The sequence below is a fragment of the Hibiscus syriacus genome, unplaced genomic scaffold (genome assembly GCF_006381635.1).
Source record: "Hibiscus syriacus cultivar Baekdansim isolate YM2019G1 unplaced genomic scaffold, ASM638163v2 tig00111311_pilon, whole genome shotgun sequence".
NCBI lineage: Eukaryota > Viridiplantae > Streptophyta > Magnoliopsida > Malvales > Malvaceae > Hibiscus > Hibiscus syriacus.
The window spans coordinates 899,557-918,025 of NW_024063054.1; the positions used below are offsets into that span (position 1 = coordinate 899,557).

Here is an 18,469-nt window from a genome sequence, read left to right on the forward strand (position 1 = left end):
AGTTCGTTAAGTTAGCTTGTGTAGCATCTCTTTTTTAAATAAAAAAATTGATTTTAGGGCTATAAGATTTCTAATTATATTTAGAATCAATAATTATAATACACAATTACGAAAAAAATTAACAATTAAGATATATGTGAATTTAGAGTAGAATAAATTTAAATATGACATACATTGAATGTACAGATGGTTTCCAAGATCTCAATTATTGAAAAGTGAAGAGATTAAATTTTAAATATCTAAAGATACAAACACTGAGAGAGGAATTATACCTTAAAATTTTATGCAAAAAAGTTAGCACTTTTTTATCACTCAGAAACAAGGGGCAGCCCAAGTTCACCGTTTCCTCAATAAATAAATATAATAATAATAATTTATTATGATTTATTTTTTTGAAATATTATTATTATGATTTTTTTTCGAAGAAATTTATTATTATGATTATAGGTGCACAGAACGGGGACGTTGATAACTGATCTCCCCGCAATCATTCGGCCCTTCTCTCTTCCTTTCTGATTCTCTCTCTTTATTCCTCCGTAGACCCAAAGGTCGTTCCTTCAATGCGATCAGAGAAAACCCAGAGTGAATAAACCCTCAAAACTCCCTTATTTCCCCTAACAAGGCGATGGTTGAAACGCGACGGAGCTCTTCCTCTTCCAAACGACCCCTTTCCTCTCGCGCTACATCGCTTCCTTTCCCTAGTAAACGATCCAAGGTCTTAACTTTGTTTTCCCTTTTCTGATAATCCATAAATTTTAATTCTTTAGCGTTTTCGATTTGCATGCGTATCAAAATTCTGTTTTTTTTCATCTTCAAATTTGAATCTGGGACTGATTGTTTTTTCCCCTTTAGGCATCTGAGCCGGCCTCGTCTTCCACCAATGGAGCGGCGGTTTCTGGGCCGCTGAACGAAGCTCTAGGTCCGCTGAAGGAATCCGGGTCGGACTCACGGGTAACGGAGCTTCGATGTTCTGATCTGCAGGTATCCGATGTGGACAAGGCCGTTGATGCGTCCGTACCTGATAAGTCTGCTGACGCTGATGTGGAGAACGGTGCTTTGGTGTCTCCGCGGTCTTTAGGTGCGATCCTCGATTGATTTCCCGATTGGGTTAACGGGGTTTTGAAGTTCTTTTTTTAGGGTTATGCGATGGATTCTTTTAATGGGGTTTCGATATCTTTACTTCTGGTTACGTAGGTGAACCTGCTATGGATGCGGAGAATGCGAAGGTGGTCGGTGCAGGGTTTACCGCACGGGTTAAGAAGAAGCCAACGAAACCTGCTAAATCAGGTTCTAAAGTACCGTGGGGAAAGCTTCTTTCTCAGTACTCTCAGGTATGTTCTCTGAAATTATGTTATTAGTATTACCTTTTGGTTCATGATCTCTGTGCTAAATAGGGTAATATTAGTAATGCATTTTGAGGTTCTGTCTTTCAGCCAATAAATCAATATCATAATACAAAAATTATTGTTTTGTTCCAAGAATTATTAATGGATGAAGGATCATTGAATTTCGGCTCATGAATTTTGGATGTCAATGAAATCTTACTACATAATTTGAGTAATTTGGTTTCAATCATAGAGTGAAATCTTGGAGTTCATAATAGTATAGGTCAAACTGAAATCCTACTTTTAAGACACTTAAATTCAAATGCATTGGATTTTTTCATCGATGAAAGGATCTCAAATCATTTAGGGGAATGGGATGTTGACTTGATGTCCTGAAAAACATTACCAAACAAGCTGTTATTTTGGCAATTGCTTGGATTCTGGAAACTGTGGTCTAACTTGCAGTTCATACCTCTTAAGGTTCATTAGATCCATTGGAACTCTATTGATTTAGTCTTGCTATTTAAATGGAAGTTTTTCTTAAGATGAAAATTGCAAATTTGAGAGAGCAGTTTCAGATTCAGTTATTGTACATATTCAGTTGTTGGAAAAATCCCTATATGCATGATTTGATTGTTACACTTTTTGGTTGTCTCGGTAAGTTGACTTGCTTTCGTAGTGTGTTCTATTTTGGTTTGTCATTTTCATTGCAACAATTGGAGTGGATGAACCAGGCCATTTGTTATCTCTCTTTTCTATCCAAAAAGATCGAAGTAAAATTTATTTTGCATCTTTTTGTTTTTCCTTTTGGGTATCTTCCAATGGTGATTCTCATCATCATATAGTTTAATCCATTGGCTATGTATTGGTGGAGAGGTAATCTTTACTCATTCTGCTTGAATGCCTTAGTGCCAATCTTAGACTTGGCATACCACCAAGTTGTTATCCATTTTGCTTCTTTATATAGGTTTCAATTCTTTATGGTAATTTAATGCGAACCTATATGCTTCCGATTCTTATTAATGTTCAATTTGTCCCCAGAACCCTCATGTGGTCATGTGTGGAACTATATTCACTGCTGGCCAAAGCCGTATGTGTAATTTATGTCTTAAAGATCCCAATATTAGCACTGTTTTGTGCAAAGTGAAGCACTTAGAGGTATAGATCTTTGCAAATAATTTGCTCATACTTTTTCAATTTTCATCGGTTTATGAGACTGATGATATTAGTTTTTTCCTGGTGTAGAGTGATGGCAGTTCAATTGCATTACTAGAAATTACAGGAGGAAAAGGCTCTGTCCAGGTTAATGGGAAGGCTTACCGCAAAAATGCTAGTTTAATTCTAAATGCAGGAGATGAATTGATTTTCACTAGTACAGGGAATCATGCTTATGTATCCTTTTTATATTTTTTTTACAACTTTTTCTACTCTATGCTCTCATATGAGAATATTTGTGGTACTGTCTTTCAGCATGTTCCATTATTCAACATTGAGTTTATTTTGATGTTTGTTCCATCTTAGCAACCTTTTAATTCCTTAATGAAAACATAGATTTTTCAGCAGCTCACCGATGATAACTTGGCTGCCCCAGGCATAGCTTCTACTTTAAGCGTTTTTGAAGCTCAGACAGCTCCTATAAAAGAGATTATTGAAGCACGATCAGGTGACCCATCTGCTGTTGCTGGGGCGGCAACAATATTGGCCTCTTTGTCAACAAAAGAAAATTCAGAGATATCTACCTTACCTTCTGGTTGTGAGGTGTCAGATGACCATGTTCCAGAAGTGGATATGAAGGATAGTGCTAGTAATACTGATCCAGCAACAGCTTCTTCAAGGGAGAAAAACATTCCTCCTACACCTGATCCAGCCAATGAAAACTCTAATCTTGATAAACTTGGATTGCATGATAGTATGGATGCTGACAATACAAAGGTCCCTGGGGCAAGCTACTCTTTAAGGCCACTATTGCGTATTCTTGCTGGTACATCTACCGACTTCGATTTTAGTGGCAGCATTGCTAAAATTCTTGAAGAGCGAAGGGAAATTAGAGAAATGCTTAAGGAATTTGAAGCTCCTTCAGCTCTGATATCAACTAAGCGGAAAGCGTTTAAAGATAGTTTACAGGAAGGCATTCTCAATCCAGACAATATAGATGTCTCATTTGAAAATTTTCCATATTATTTAAGGTAAATTTTGTGCTTCTGCTCTGAATTGTGTTCTTCACTTCTGTCTTATTCAGAAGTTCATTATCATCATTCCATATGTCTATATCTTGGGAAACCTAATTTGTATTATTGCTTGTACTTATTTTGTGAATTTAGTTTGCAAAATTTTGCAAGTTTGTATTCAGTGAATATTGATCATCCAACATTGCATGCTGCAGACAATAGAATTCTTTTTTGTCACTCAGCATTATCCGTCTCTGTTTATGTTATACCTGATTCATTTCCTATTTATCAGATCTGGAGTGTTGGGGAAATTTGATTAATTTTACTTGAAAATTTCCATTGTGACAGTGATACGACAAAGGAAGTTTTGATAGCCTCAACTTATGTGCATTTGAAGTGTAATAAATTTGCGAAGTACGCTTCAGATCTTTCTACCATGAGTCCTCGTATATTGTTATCTGGTCCTTCAGGTTTGGCTTCTGTTTTCTATTAATTGGATCTGTAAACAATGTTTAATTCTTCGTATCTGCTTGCTTTATTCTCTGATCTGGGTTTTCAATTAATTGCCTTTGTATATGTTATAGGTTCAGAAATATATCAGGAGACATTGGCGAAGTCACTCGCTAAACATTTTGGTGCTAGACTGCTGGTTGTTGATTCTCTTCTGTTGCCTGGAGTATGTTTCTTTCACCTCTCAGCTTGTTTAGATTCTTTGAAAAAAATATCATGTTATGAAAGCAAGATCTTTGTTCTGAGTCTTGTGTTGTGGTTCCACAAATTTCTTTATTGTTTCAAATTTCTGAATGTCTGAACTTTTTTTGTGGCATCTATCTTCAATTATTTTCCTTCCCGATATATCCAGGGATCAACTTCAAAAGAAGCTGATCCTGTGAAAGAACCTTCAAGAGCTGAGAGGGCTTATGCATATACCAAAAGAGCTGCACAGGCTGCTGCTTTGCAGCAGAAAAGACCTACTTCTAGTGTTGAAGCTGATATAACAGGGGGTTGTTCACTGGGCTCCCAAGCTTTGCCAAAACAGGAAGTATCTACTGCAACATCTAAAAACTATACATTTAAGAAAGGTATTTCACTTCCTTGAGATAGTAGAGTTACATTTGTTTTTCTGTAATGCCATTGCTTTTTTTAAAGATAATTTGGTGACCTGAAATTTCTTGATTTAAAATTTTCAGGTGATAGGGTTAAGTTTGTAGGTGCCACATCACCTTCTGGACTTTCCTCTCTACAACCTGCTTTAAGGTATCTTCTTAGACTCCACAGTTTAGCGAGTCAAATGGGTGTTTCCTCTTCCATACCAAGATCCCTTTTTATATTTATTTTTTTTGACATTAGATTTGGAGTTTTATCTTATTTTGGTGCTGTCCTTTCTTGCTTATATTTGAGATAGAACTTGATTGCAGTCCTTTATACCATTGCTAGTCATCCGAGATTTTCATATTTAAGAACTGCTGCTAGTGTTGGCTTGGTATATAGGACATGCAATTTTCTCAAGGGGCGGGCTTCATTAGTCTTATACTCTTATTGTGTATGATCTGCAGAAAGTTTTAGTATATATTTCTGCTCTTTGTAGGGGTCCAACCATTGGTTTTCGGGGCAAAGTTCTCCTTGCATTTGAAGAAAATGGTTCCTCAAAAATTGGGGTTAGATTTGACAGATCTATTCTGGAGGGAAATGACCTTGGTGGGCTTTGTGAAGAAGATCATGGTTTCTTCTGTGCTGGTGATCACTTTATCCCATTTCTTGCATTAATTTCAAACGTTTTTTATGATTCATTATGAACTTTCTATCCAACCTTACTTGTTATGTTTTCAATCTATAGCTAGCTCACTTCGTTTGGATAGTTCTGGAGGTGATGATGTTGACAAGCTAGCTGTTAATGAACTTTTTGAGGTACATATCATTTTGTTTAATGCATCAGAGCTTTTGCTTTATGGTATTCATGTTTCTAAACATTTAGCTCTGAATTGTCTCACTTTTATAGGTTGCAATGAATGAAAGCAAGAATTGTCCCTTAATATTGTTTGTGAAAGAAATAGAGAAGTCCATGGCTGGGAATTCAGATTTATACACTTCCCTGAAGAGTAAGGTTGAGAATATGCCAGCTAATGTTGTCGTGATTGGTTCTCATACACAGATGGATAATCGCAAGGAGAAAGTAAGCAACCTACATTTTGTTCAACTCTGTCTTGCTTTCATGCTTAATGAATAATTTTTAACCTTTTGATGTCTGCAATTTTGTTTTTCTTCAGTCTCATCCTGGCGGCCTCTTGTTCACAAAATTTGGATCCAATCAGACTGCCTTACTTGATCTTGCATTTCCAGTATGTCAAGCAACTACGTATTTCTTTTGCCTTATACTTTTGAAAAAAATGTTGGATTATTTTTAGGATTCAGCTGAGTTTTATACTACTTTCTAAATTTCTTTGTAAGCCTGACTGTTTTGGTGGTTTCTAACTCTCTAGTTGTGTTAACTTTTGGAAGGACCATGTCTGACTATTTGCTAACATTTCAATGTTTATACTTTGAATTTGAATGCTCTTTTCTCAAACAGTGGCATGATTACCATTGTTAAAAGTTTTAGGTGTAATCCTCTCTTGAATCTAACATCACTTATTGCTCATGCCATTATATAGCTTTCTTATATTGCAATTCAAATGAGAGTTAGTATTTAACATGGTCCCTAACAAAGTGACTTAGTGCAAGTGAGGATCATCCTTGGTAAAAATGTCCTCAAATGTGTTGCCATGCTTAGTGCATTCTGATCTATTATTTGCCTCCCCTTTTTCAGATAAACACCTAATGCAGGTATCATTCCTTTTGTAGGATAATTTTGGTAGACTTCAGGACAGAAGCAAAGAAACACCTAAAACCATGAAACAAGTTTCTCGTCTTTTCCCTAACAAAGTGACAATCCAATTGCCTCAGGTACGTTTGTCATTTCTGCACCGGTTATCCTGTTATGAGTACTGAAATATTTAATTTAATATTCCTGAATCATGTCAGGATGAAGCTTTACTTTTGGACTGGAAGCAGCAACTGGAACGCGACATTGAAACTCTTAAAGCACAGTCAAATATTTCTAGCATTCGCTCAGTGCGTAAAACTGAACTCTTGATTTGTTTTTCTGGTTTTTGCACTTCCTCTTTATGCATGCCAATCTGAGCTTCTGTTCATATAGTACTTTGCCCAGAAGTGGCTTCCTTTCATGAACTTGGTAAAACTTCTAATAAGTGTAGGATAATTTATTTGCTGCGATGAGAAACTGAAAGAAACTTGAAGAGGGTTAAAATTAAAAATGTATGTATACCAATCCCTTCTTCCTCCCCAAACAGATAGAAGCTGCCTTCTGCGCCCATTTTATATATAGAAATTAAGAAGGCAGTTCATTTATTTGAACATTTAAGGTACTAGTCTCTGTTTGCAGATTTTCCTAACGGTCTTCTGTTATCAGGTTCTGAGTCGAAATGGTTTGGATTGCCCTGATCTTGAAACACTTTGCATTAAGGATCAACCGCTTACAAATGAGAGTTAGTATCCTTGAACTTCTTATTATATACGAACTCCATTCAAGTGTGTATTCCTTTTTCTTAGTTTTTAACATTTAATTATTATTTATATATAAAAGTTGAGGGGTAATTTTTAAAAATTATATTTAATTGATTACTTTTTAAAGGTTGTCTATGAGTAAAACGTCTCCATGAAATTCAAGAAACTGGAGTATGATTTTGGAAGGATATAATATTAAAATCTTGTACTATGTTTTTACTTCAAATTTTTTTTTACTTTTTTATTATTGTAGGTGTGGAGAAAGTGGTAGGCTGGTCGCTGAGTCACCACTCGATGAATTCTTCTGAAGCTTTGATCAAAGATTCTAAACTAATAGTTTCAACTGAAAGGTCCTATTTTATATTCATTTACTGCAGCATGGATCTCTAAAATGTTAAAGGATATAATATTCCTTGAACTGAAATGTCTCCATTTTATTCTTATGCTAAGTTTCTCTCTGATTTTCTGTTGCAGCATCAAATATGGGCTGAACATTTTGCAAGGCATTCAAAACGAAAGCAAATGCCTGAAGAAATCACTTAAGGTACTATTGTGTTTTCTCTTAGGTTCTGTGTAGCCTTTTCCCACTATAGAATTATCCATAATCTTTCTGGCTGTAAGCTATATATTGTTGAACAAGAGTTAATTTTTCTTCTTTCCAGGATGTGGTCACTGAGAATGAATTTGAAAAGAAACTTCTTGCGGATGTTATTCCCCCAAGTGATATTGGGGTTAGTTTTAATGATATCGGAGCCCTTGAGAATGTCAAAGACACCTTGAAGGAATTGGTGATGCTTCCCCTTCAAAGGCCTGAATTGTTTTGCAAGGGGCAGTTGACAAAGGTTCTTTCGATATGTAGTTTTGCTTATTGTATGTTATTTGGAATGGTGCATTTTCAAAGTAAATTGTAATGATGTATTATTTTCTATATTATTGCTTTTGCAGCCGTGCAAAGGAATCTTGCTCTTTGGGCCTCCTGGTACTGGCAAAACAATGCTTGCCAAGGCTGTTGCAACTGAAGCTGGTGCAAACTTTATTAACATATCAATGTCAAGCATTACTTCAAAGGTATTATAAGTACATAAAACTGTGGCATGTACTTCTTCTGTTGGATATCTTTTTCTTGTGATATATGTGACATATTTATTTGACTTGCAGTGGTTTGGTGAAGGAGAGAAGTACGTTAAAGCCGTTTTCTCTCTTGCCAGTAAAATTGCACCTAGTGTTATTTTTGTTGATGAGGTTTGGCCAACTTAAGATATTATTCTCCTTTTCTTTTTGATATTTTGTGTTTCTTTCCTTGTTACACATTTCCTTCTGTTTATATGGGACATGTAGTTTTATTGACTTGGGTGGTTATTTTAGGTTGATAGTATGTTAGGAAGACGGGAGAATCCGTGTGAACATGAGGCTATGCGAAAAATGAAGAATGAATTTATGGTAAATTGGGACGGTCTTCGTACCAAAGATAAAGAAAGAGTATTAGTTCTTGCTGCTACAAACCGGCCATTTGACCTTGATGAGGCAGTCATCCGGAGGCTTCCTAGAAGGTAACTTTTTTTGTTGTTTCTTTGAGTTGCTGTAGTCTGACCTCATGCTAAGCACCAACGACTTTCCTGTCAATTTTTTGTGCAGATTGATGGTTAATTTGCCAGATGTTCCAAACAGAGAGAAGATTCTAAGAGTTATATTAGCCAAAGAGGAATTGTCACCAAATGTTGATTTGGAAGCTATTGCAAATATGACTGATGGTTATTCTGGAAGTGACCTTAAGGTTGATCTTTTCATCCTTTTTACTTGATTCTCTTATCTTTGGAACTGTAAAGGAGTATTGTGAGCTAGAGAATGATAGGAGTTGGTCAACTGCAATACACATTCTTATATCGACTTGAGCAAGTTAGGTTGATGTCACTTTTATTGATGTTAATTTCCTTTTGTAATTTTCTCATTGCAGAACCTTTGTGTGACTGCTGCACATTGTCCCATAAGAGAAATTTTGGGAAAGGAAAAGAAGGTCAGTTTGTTATTTTAGCTTATTCGTTATTATGATAAATTTTCATCTACTTGCACATTATATCATGTTGGTTTTGTTACTTCTGTAAATGGTGCTAAGAAGTGGTGCATCTGTCATGGACATGGGCATTACACGTCCTGATACTATATTTATGATAGTGGTGGCTACTAGTATTACATATTTTGACTGCTCTTGGTCTATTATGCAATTCTATGTAATGGGTGATTTGACTACGTTGGTCTTGTAGGCCAAGAAGAAAAATATTTTTCTAACATCTGGGGTTAAGAGTTTACAAGGGAAAGAAACAATCTCTTATTATGTTGTTTAAGAATTATGCATTTTAAATAAAATGAATAAAGTAGCAAGTTCAATGTAACAACTGCAGTTATAAGCTTGGTTTTCTAAAGCGCGAGGCGCAGCCAGGCGATGAAGATGGTGCCCGCCTGGGTTGAGGCGAGGCGATTTACAAGAAGTCCCGGAGGCGTGCACCTCTGGGCTTTAGGCGCCGGGCACAGCACCTTTGCGCATTTCCGATTTTTTAAGATATTAATATAATATTAATAAATTATTATATTTTAATATTTTAAAAAAACATCTATTTGAACTATATTTTTTATGTTGGTTTGTGTTGTGTTAGTTGATAGTGTAATGGTATTGAATATTTTTATCTTTAAAGAACTATAATATTATTTATCATGTTAAAATTTGAATACAAAATATAGTTTACATTTAATATATATTATATATTATATTACATATTACAAACAAGGCGCCTCGCATACGAAAGCGCTGATCCTAGGCTCCAAGGACCATTTGCGGCTTGGTGCGCCTTGCACCCTTAAAAACCTAGGTTATAAGTACTAATTCAATAATTCAAAGGTATCGAATGCAATTTGAAGTGAGGAATTCTTCTGTTGCATATATGCTCATGTTTCGGACAGACTGAAGATAATGATACTTGGGTGGGGTTTTGACTGATAAATATAACCCATCTATGACACACATATTTTACATGGAAGTTTACATTTCTGTATAAGACTACTTACTGGTGTATATCATGCAATTTCAGGAGAGAGCATTGGCGGTGGCTGAGAATAGACCTGCACCGACATTGTATAGCAGCACTGACGTTCGTCCTTTGAAGATGGATGATTTTAAATATGCACATGAGCAGGTACCATGATTTGCTCTGTCATTATGGTTCTAAAGCTTCTAAGTATCGATTGCTATCCACTGAAGTCCGAACAGGATTTATCTGTGGGTGACGCATGTATTTGTTGCATTGAAGTTGGTATTATGTTTTGATAGGAATAATGTATGTGTTACTTATTATTGGGGGGGATTGGTTAATGAATGCAGGTTTGTGCAAGTGTGTCATCAGAGTCCACAAATATGAATGAGCTGCTTCAATGGAATGATTTATATGGAGAAGGCGGATCAAGAAAGAAAAAACCTCTAAGCTACTTCATGTAGAGGGCGTATCTTTGTGAATAGGCAATAGGCATATCTCCCTTCCTTTTTCATTTCATTCTTCATTGCGCCTATAAAAAGGTGGCCAAGTTAAGAGAGTGACCCTTGTTCATGGAATTTCATTGCAGGTCCCTCCTCCTCCCTTTGTATTATAGTAGTATATATCTATATAGGTTTTCTAAGTTTTCACAATCTTTTATTGTCAGCTATATTTATATATATTTTCAAGTAGATTAACTTTATTAAAAGCCATTTCCCCATCATTACTTGCCTATTTTTATCTTTCAATGTCATCATGTCCTCTGCGTGTAAACTAAGAATAAAGTGAAATGAGTGAGAATTTATATATATATTTTTTTTTCGATTTTCATTATCTTAAATTATAAAAGAAAAAAAATACTCAATGCCTTCTCTATAGTTAAGGGCTTTAAAAATCCATGAAGATTTTCCGAGGGTTTAATCAATTTCTTCTGGGTTTTGAAATAATTTGTTTTTCGGGATTGTATCATTGCAAAATCAACTTGGAATGGCTTGGTGAGTTCAACAGTATGGAGCTAGTGAATTGGATTTGAGCATCCGCTTCGTATTGGAGGAAACTTGGAATATCAATGTCGCATTGATAGAGTTTTACAGGTGAGCAGAAGGTTGGTGCACGAGGATGGCGTTCAAGGGATTTCCATTTGGCGTGTGAGAGCAAACGGATCAGCGAGATGGGAACCACCGCCAAACACGAATAGATGACACGGGTCTGGACATGATTCCGGTGAGGCAATTGGCATATGTTCCATCCTTGACGCTCAATTATGAGGTATCTATGAGGGGCTAAATTGCAAAACGTTACTGTTGAGGAAGATAATAAGTTTCTTACGGCGCGTCGATGAGCATCGGTTGGTTAAGGGCTTTCATCTGATGCTAATCACATTGTTAATCTCGTGGATCGTAACTGGAGTATCGACTTTCGGTATGTTCCATGCGAGTGTAATCGGGTAGCTGATGGTTCCGCAAAGTTAGCATAGAATTTACCTTACGGTTCTCCGATTTTTCCAGCAAGGCCTGCTGCCTGCTATTGCCTGGATATTTCGTGAGGATGTCTACTGCAATCTCTCGTTGTTTCATTCGAAGAAAGAAATCAAACCACAATAGAAGTGGATTTTTGATGAGGGATTTCTTAATATTTTGAGTTTTTGTAGGACAGATTCTGGAATATGCGAATCAATTGAATTCTACAATTTACTGCAAAACAAGCACCAAAAATTTGGTAATTAATAAAAGGGCTAACGACACATATGATCATTCATGTTTATGTTTTGTCCACTTTTGGTCATTGATTTAAAAAAACATAAGATATGAACACTTTCGTTTTTATTTAATTAAGATATAATCATCTCGAATTAACTTCCGTTAACATCAGTTAAATATTTTGATATAATCACACAATTGGTCCATGTTATTTACATGCTCTCTCAATTTAGTCATAATTTTAATAAATTAAAATAAATTATATATTTTTAAATGAAAATGAAAATAAATATTTTAAAAATAAGTTAACAATAAAGTATATTTAATAAGTTAATATAAAAATACTTTTAAGTTAATATATATATATAATTATATTATATATAATCCAGGTCACGGGTACCAGGATCATAATTTTTTTATTTTTTCTTTAAATTATATTATTTTTAAAATATATATATATAGAAAAATTATAAATTTAAAAGTTAATAATATATATAATCCACACGTAAATTTTTAAAATTCAAATTACATAATTGAAATAAAAAAATTTAAAAATTAAAATGAAGAAATATAATTAAATTTCAAATGTTTTGAAGTTAAAATAAATATTTTTAAAATAACTTAGAACGTTAATGTGAAATAATTTAACAAATTAAGAATTTAGAAAGCTATGGTGTCAAAATTTAAGAAATTAGGATTTTAGAATGTTATATTAAAATAATTTGAGAATTACAAATAAAAATATAATATAAAATAAAAATATATATAATAAATCGGGTACCGGGTCGGTGGATACCCATTAACCAACATTTTGAGACCCATGCCTGACCTAGAAACCCAAAAAAGTAGCGGGTCGGGTACCTGACCAGAAAAATCGGGTATTTTTATTATAAATACATGGTATTTTTTAACTGGGTCGACAAGTCGAGTATTTTTTAACACCCCTACATGGCATGACACATGTCATCATTCGATTGAAGCATTAAATTTATTTTAACTTATTAAAAGTATGACTAAATTAAGAGAATATGTAAATAACAGATATTAAATGTGTGATTATATCAAAATATTTAATTGTTGTTAACGGCAGTTAACTCGGGGCGACCACATCTTAATTAAATAAAAACGAAAGTGATAATATCTTGTGTTTTTTGAAATTAGTGACCAAAAGTGTACAAAACACAAATATAAGTGACCATCCATGTAGTTAATCCTTAATAAAATGATGATATTATAGTAACGGTCTTAAAAAAATTAAATTATTGCATATTATAAGTTTTTTTAATTGATAATTTATTTTTATTTTTTTTAAATATGTTTTTTTAATATAAAATTTTGCGTGTGTTCGAGTCTATATATTTAATAAATATTAATACGAGAACCGACAAATGTAATTTATGAAAAGTTGACAGTGCAACCTTTAAAAGACAAATGGTCGTTGTCAGCTTTCCGTCTTGTTTGAGACGTGTGAATGAATTATACTCGCAACAAGCTCTAACATTACCATTTTTCGCAACTGTCCAAACACGTGATTTTCTTCGTCAACTTTGTTTTACAATTCCAGCCGATGTATCAAATTTCAATATGATTTCTCAATTATAATTATCAAACATTTGGACTATGGTGTGCGGTGACTAAATCTTGTTTTAGAATTTCTCTCTCTTTCTTAAGAAAAAAAAAGTGATTGGTGGATAGATAATGAGTATAAGAGGCACAAAAAATCGCCGTTGGATTTGATGGGGTCAATCAATCTCAGTTTTTTAAATGCGTTGATGTCGTGTGGTGTTATTATATAAAAAAAATCCAAAAATTTATTTATTAGAATAGTATGACACTTAAACTGCACACGTAGAATTATCTAACTCTTATAAAACGTGTGTCAATGTCTCGCGTACTATAAGGTGTGAGACTCCTACAACTTTAAAACATTTTTCAATGAATACAATTTAATATTTTAAAAAAAGACCTCATGCTCTGCGTAATGCCTTGAAACATCTAAGCAATTTATAGTGTTTTAAAAAATTCTGAAATTTGAAATAAGATTCTATGACCTCGCGTCCTATAAAATGCGAGGTTTGTTTGAATACGTGTCTTTTCAATGGACGTTGCGCTTTGTATAATATGAGGTTCTTTTAATATCGTTTCGAAAGAGATGCGAGGACTCATATAAATAGGGACCCTCACACCCCTTCAAATATCACACCTTACTCATAAAATTACCTCTCAATTATTGGCGACAAATCCAGAGGTAATTTTTATTTATTAATTAATTTATTTGAAGGGTTTGAACGTTAGTTGATGTGTTATATCAACTATTTCATGAACCCTCATGACGATATTCTTTCGTATTTACACGAAATCGGTTTTTGTTACATTAGCACAATAATTGATGGTACGAAATTTCATCATTCACTGATAAACACATTGTTAGGACGATGGAGTCCGGAGACGCACGTTTTTCATTTTCCCTTGTGGGGAGGTGACTATTATCCTTGAAGATGTTACATTCTATCTTGGGCTGCCTGCTGACTGAACAATTATTACTGGTATTGTTGATGACTACTGGTACGACTTGTGTGAGGAACTGTTCGGAATTCATCCGAATGATCCGATTTGGATTGAGGGTAGATCAAGATTAAATGTTTGGACGTCAATTTTACGTAGCTACCCCAAAACTGCTATAGTAATTAAGAAGGTAATTTTTTAAAATTTACGTTTATTTATTTGATTTTTTATTTATAATATTGAAATTTTATTTTATTTTATGTTATTATAATTTTTTATGATATTTTTTTAAATTTTGTCTTTTTTTTTTATTTTGCAGGGATATGCTCGTGCTTATATTACGAGTTATTTAGGGGATCTTGATGCCAAATAAATCCCGAAACAAAGTACATATAATGTGGTTGTATCATCTACGCATTTTATAAGACTCTAAATATAAGAGTTGGGGATCAGCTATGTTGACATTTCTGTTCCGGGAGCTTTGTAAATCATTCGATTCGGACAAGCAAGTTATTGGAGGGTGTCTGATGTTGTTGCAATAGTGGGCTTGATTGCGAATTTCATTTTTACGCCCAATTTCTACACAACCGACCCCATTTCAATTTTCACTACTTCATAGGTAATTAAAAATCAACTACGTTTATATATTTAGATTATATACATTTTTTAGAATTTTACAAATAATTATATTTTATTATATGATAGTGGACTGACACACTAACTCACACCCATATACCAAAAACTCAGCGTGATTTTATATTGTTGATCGATAACATGACATAATCGATTTCATTTTTTAATTTAAAAACCATTTTTAATTCAAGTTTATCTAACTTGGCTTAAAAAAATTAGTTATTGTGAATGTCGTACAATGATGATGCTATTAGATCATGTACTCCGACTGAAATAGGTTTTAGTTTAGGAGTTTAGATGTATTTGGTCCCGTTGATAGTCTATAATATAGTTGAGTGGCAGCCTATTGATCGTGTGTTGCGACAATTTAACTGTGTCCAAGCGATTCCGCTACCACCACCAGACTTGGATGACTTGCATAAGTAACGTGACAAGGGAAAACAAATATTAATTGGGAGATTCGTCATGCAGAATGAGTATCGTAATGGATGACAAGATTAGATAATGATCCGTTTATCAACCCATCTTCGACAATAGTGTTTCAAATGATTACATGCTATAGTACGAACAATATGAGAATCCACATATACTGACTGAAAAAGAGCAAGCAAAAAAATTTATGTGCCTCCACAAAACCGCCCATCGACGCAACGTCCACCAACGCAACATGGTGCTAGAAGTGGAGGAAAATCAAGCCAGATAAGATGAAAACACACTCAAGCCTCGTTATCGGGAACGACACAAGCACGAGCACAATATGCATTAGAGCCTTAGACATTGGTTTCACCACAGTCGTTCACACACTCGACTCAGTCAGTATTTTCAGCATATTTTTAGATATGCCACCTCCGACATAAGATTTTTCATTGACGTGCTTCGTTCCTTTATGGCGGTGTTTGTCCCTTCGTATTGTCTTCCTGTACTAGTTAACTATATTATCTGTCACTTCTGTCTACATCTATTCCACCACCGATATTTTAGTTTTCACTATTGGCAACAGACTAAAAAAACATTAACGTCGTCGCAGAGTATATTCTACACCAGTCTCGGTCCCAATGCTAGTGATGATATTACACATGTAGATAACGATGATGATGATAATGATGATTGTAATGATGGTGATGGTGATAATGTTGATGCTGATGATGATGCTAATGAAGATAGATTGATTCGTAGGAATCTGTATCAAGCTCGTCATCCACCACGGTGCGGTACGAGTGGACATAAACATCATTAGTTGTTTTTTTTCTTGAAATGAAAAATATGTAATGTTTGAAAAACTTTATTGCAATTTTTTAGTTAATCGAACTTGAGTTCTATATTTAGTTAATCGAACTTACAAAAATATATTTAGTTAATCGGATAAATAATTATAACATATACAATATTACACCTAACTTATGGTTTCAAATTTTTTTATTACAAACTAAAGAACCTTACGTTTGGTAGAAAGCGTGACCCTGTCATGTCAGCAATCCCCGTGGACTTTGCATTCGTGTAACGCGAGATGTATTAAATATCGCGCCTGTTGGGGTGCGAGGACTTCTACAAATAGGGTTCCGTACATCTTTCTCCTCACATTCTCTTTGAGTTATTAAAAATTTTGTTTATGTGGGGGAAATGTGTGGTTCTGGACTTTATTTTTGGGTCTTATAACTCTGACTCCGACAATTAGGATTCAAGCTCGTCTTCAGATGAGGAAGAGTGGGTAAAAGAGACAATAAAGTCAATAGTTGAGGATTATAAAAGTAAATTTGAAGAATATAATAAGAGGATGGAAATGGAGAAGAAGAAGAAGAAGAAGAAGAAGTATGAAGATTTACCTATCCGACATAGCGAACGAATTCGAGAGATGAATAAAAAAATATGAAACATAAAAATGAAAAATGTGAAAATTGTGTAGTTTACGATTGTAGTAAAAAATAGTATTTGAAAAAAAGTATCTTTTTATGTTTTAAATATCTCATCGAATAAAATTGAATATAATGTTAAAATTTGTTTAAATTATTAATTAAGTTAAAATTGTTAATTTGTGTAAGTTATCCTTTAACAATATGATTATTAGTTTTTTGGTTCGATGCATAAACACTTTGAGAACCATCATATTTTATGAAATTTATTTTAATACAAATTTATAAACATAATAAAAAAAAGAACTACATGAAGTTTTGGTTAGCTAAAATGAATAGAAGAGGAGTTTGTTTTCGTTTCTTCATAGTCTGTAGAAATTTTTGATGTTAAGTTCAGTTCCTTAATTATTTGCTCTTTCTCTCGACGTGTATGAGCATAACATAGAAAAACTGCCTCTTCAACCTCTTTGTCTTGTAATAACCAAGTTGTTTTTGCGCTACGTAATGAAAATGCTTATTCCTCAAATTTTACTGTCAACTAAATGTTCATATCACCAAACGTGTGTAAACCCTAAACATCTTCCGAATATCGCTTACATTTGATAAGGTCAACATGTAACGTGCTTCAGAGCCGAGCTTATTAACGAGAAATTTTGCTTGCAATGAAGACATATGTCGTGTTGTAGATTTTTAAGCTCCGTTGAAATCAAATCGTATAACTCATCTTTCATAATTTTGGCATTGAAGGAAGTATAGAAATAATTTTCGAAATGGAACACATTTATAGAAAATCTTGCCATTAAATATTTTTTTACAAAGGTATCTGTCTAACATGGTTATTGTTCGTATTTATAGATATTTTTTTCCAAATCTCTCATCTTCCAGAACGCGAGGCCCTTAACATGTCAAATCAAATGTGTAAGCTAGTGTTGCCGCCACATCAAGAATCTCTACGGACCTCGCTTCTGCATAACGCGAGGTCCCTTCTAGGTCAGGAATTTTAATGGAAAACGCGTTTTGCATAGCGCGAGGTTGTTGCCTATATAAAACATCATATTCTAGTGACATTTTAAATTTTAAGGGTCTCTACTTATGAGAGGCTTCTCTTCTGGTGGTACGACTTGACACGAAACTTAGATATATTTATGTCAATATTGGTACTATAAGTTATGTCACCCGAAGATGATTCATTTTATAAGGGTGTCGCGCTTTGAGTTTATTCCGTCAAACATTGCCTCATTGAGAAACTTCTTGTTTCATCAAAACTGCCTTTCAAATGAACCTTATTCAATACGAGTAACCTGACCTTCTCGAGAAACTTATTGTTTCTAAAAGGGTACCCTCTTCTGGTGGCATTAATCATGGTTGTTAATCAGAACAGAAAATGACATTGAATGTGTTTGATGTTATTGCAGTCGTGGGCTTGGTTTTGAATTTCATTTTTTATGTCCGATTCTTGTTCCATCAAACCCGTCTTTGTTATGAATATTCTTCAACACAAGTAACCTAACTTTTTCGAGAAATTTATCGTTTCTAAAAAGACATCCTCTTCTGGTGGCATCCTCTTTTGGTGGCATCCTCTTCTTATCACTTATGATGTTGATATGACAAATGACATACCTCCACTCGAGAACCAAGGGCTTTCCTCATACATAGAATTCAAGAAACTTCTTGGGAGATTTCTCGTTCTATCAAAACCTG

At 34.3% G+C, this 18,469-nt stretch overlaps 1 protein-coding gene across 4 annotated transcripts; it reads left to right on the top strand.

Moving 5' to 3' along the window:
* The first annotated feature begins 470 nt into the window (after positions 1–470).
* Positions 471–10,724, top strand: LOC120158386. 4 transcript variants are annotated; one of them, XM_039169242.1, is made up of 27 exons: positions 471–715; positions 853–1,078; positions 1,195–1,331; positions 2,367–2,483; positions 2,571–2,717; positions 2,877–3,511; positions 3,842–3,963; positions 4,078–4,169; positions 4,356–4,575; positions 4,684–4,750; positions 5,082–5,230; positions 5,331–5,401; positions 5,493–5,666; positions 5,761–5,832; positions 6,335–6,415; positions 6,515–6,604; positions 6,963–7,038; positions 7,311–7,407; positions 7,532–7,601; positions 7,720–7,899; positions 8,003–8,125; positions 8,216–8,299; positions 8,423–8,607; positions 8,693–8,831; positions 9,012–9,071; positions 10,141–10,245; positions 10,431–10,724. In XM_039169242.1, the coding sequence occupies exons 1-27, from the start codon at positions 626–628 to the stop codon at positions 10,542–10,544; spliced, it is 3,723 nt and encodes a 1,240-aa protein (XP_039025173.1). In that variant the 5' UTR covers positions 471–625; the 3' UTR covers positions 10,545–10,724. The 4 variants fall into 4 exon arrangements, with proteins under 4 accessions (XP_039025173.1, XP_039025174.1, XP_039025172.1 ...); XM_039169243.1 differs by having other exon boundaries at positions 6,515–6,589; XM_039169241.1 differs by having other exon boundaries at positions 6,335–6,436; positions 6,515–6,589; positions 10,431–10,723.
* The last annotated feature ends 7,745 nt before the right edge of the window (positions 10,725–18,469 follow it).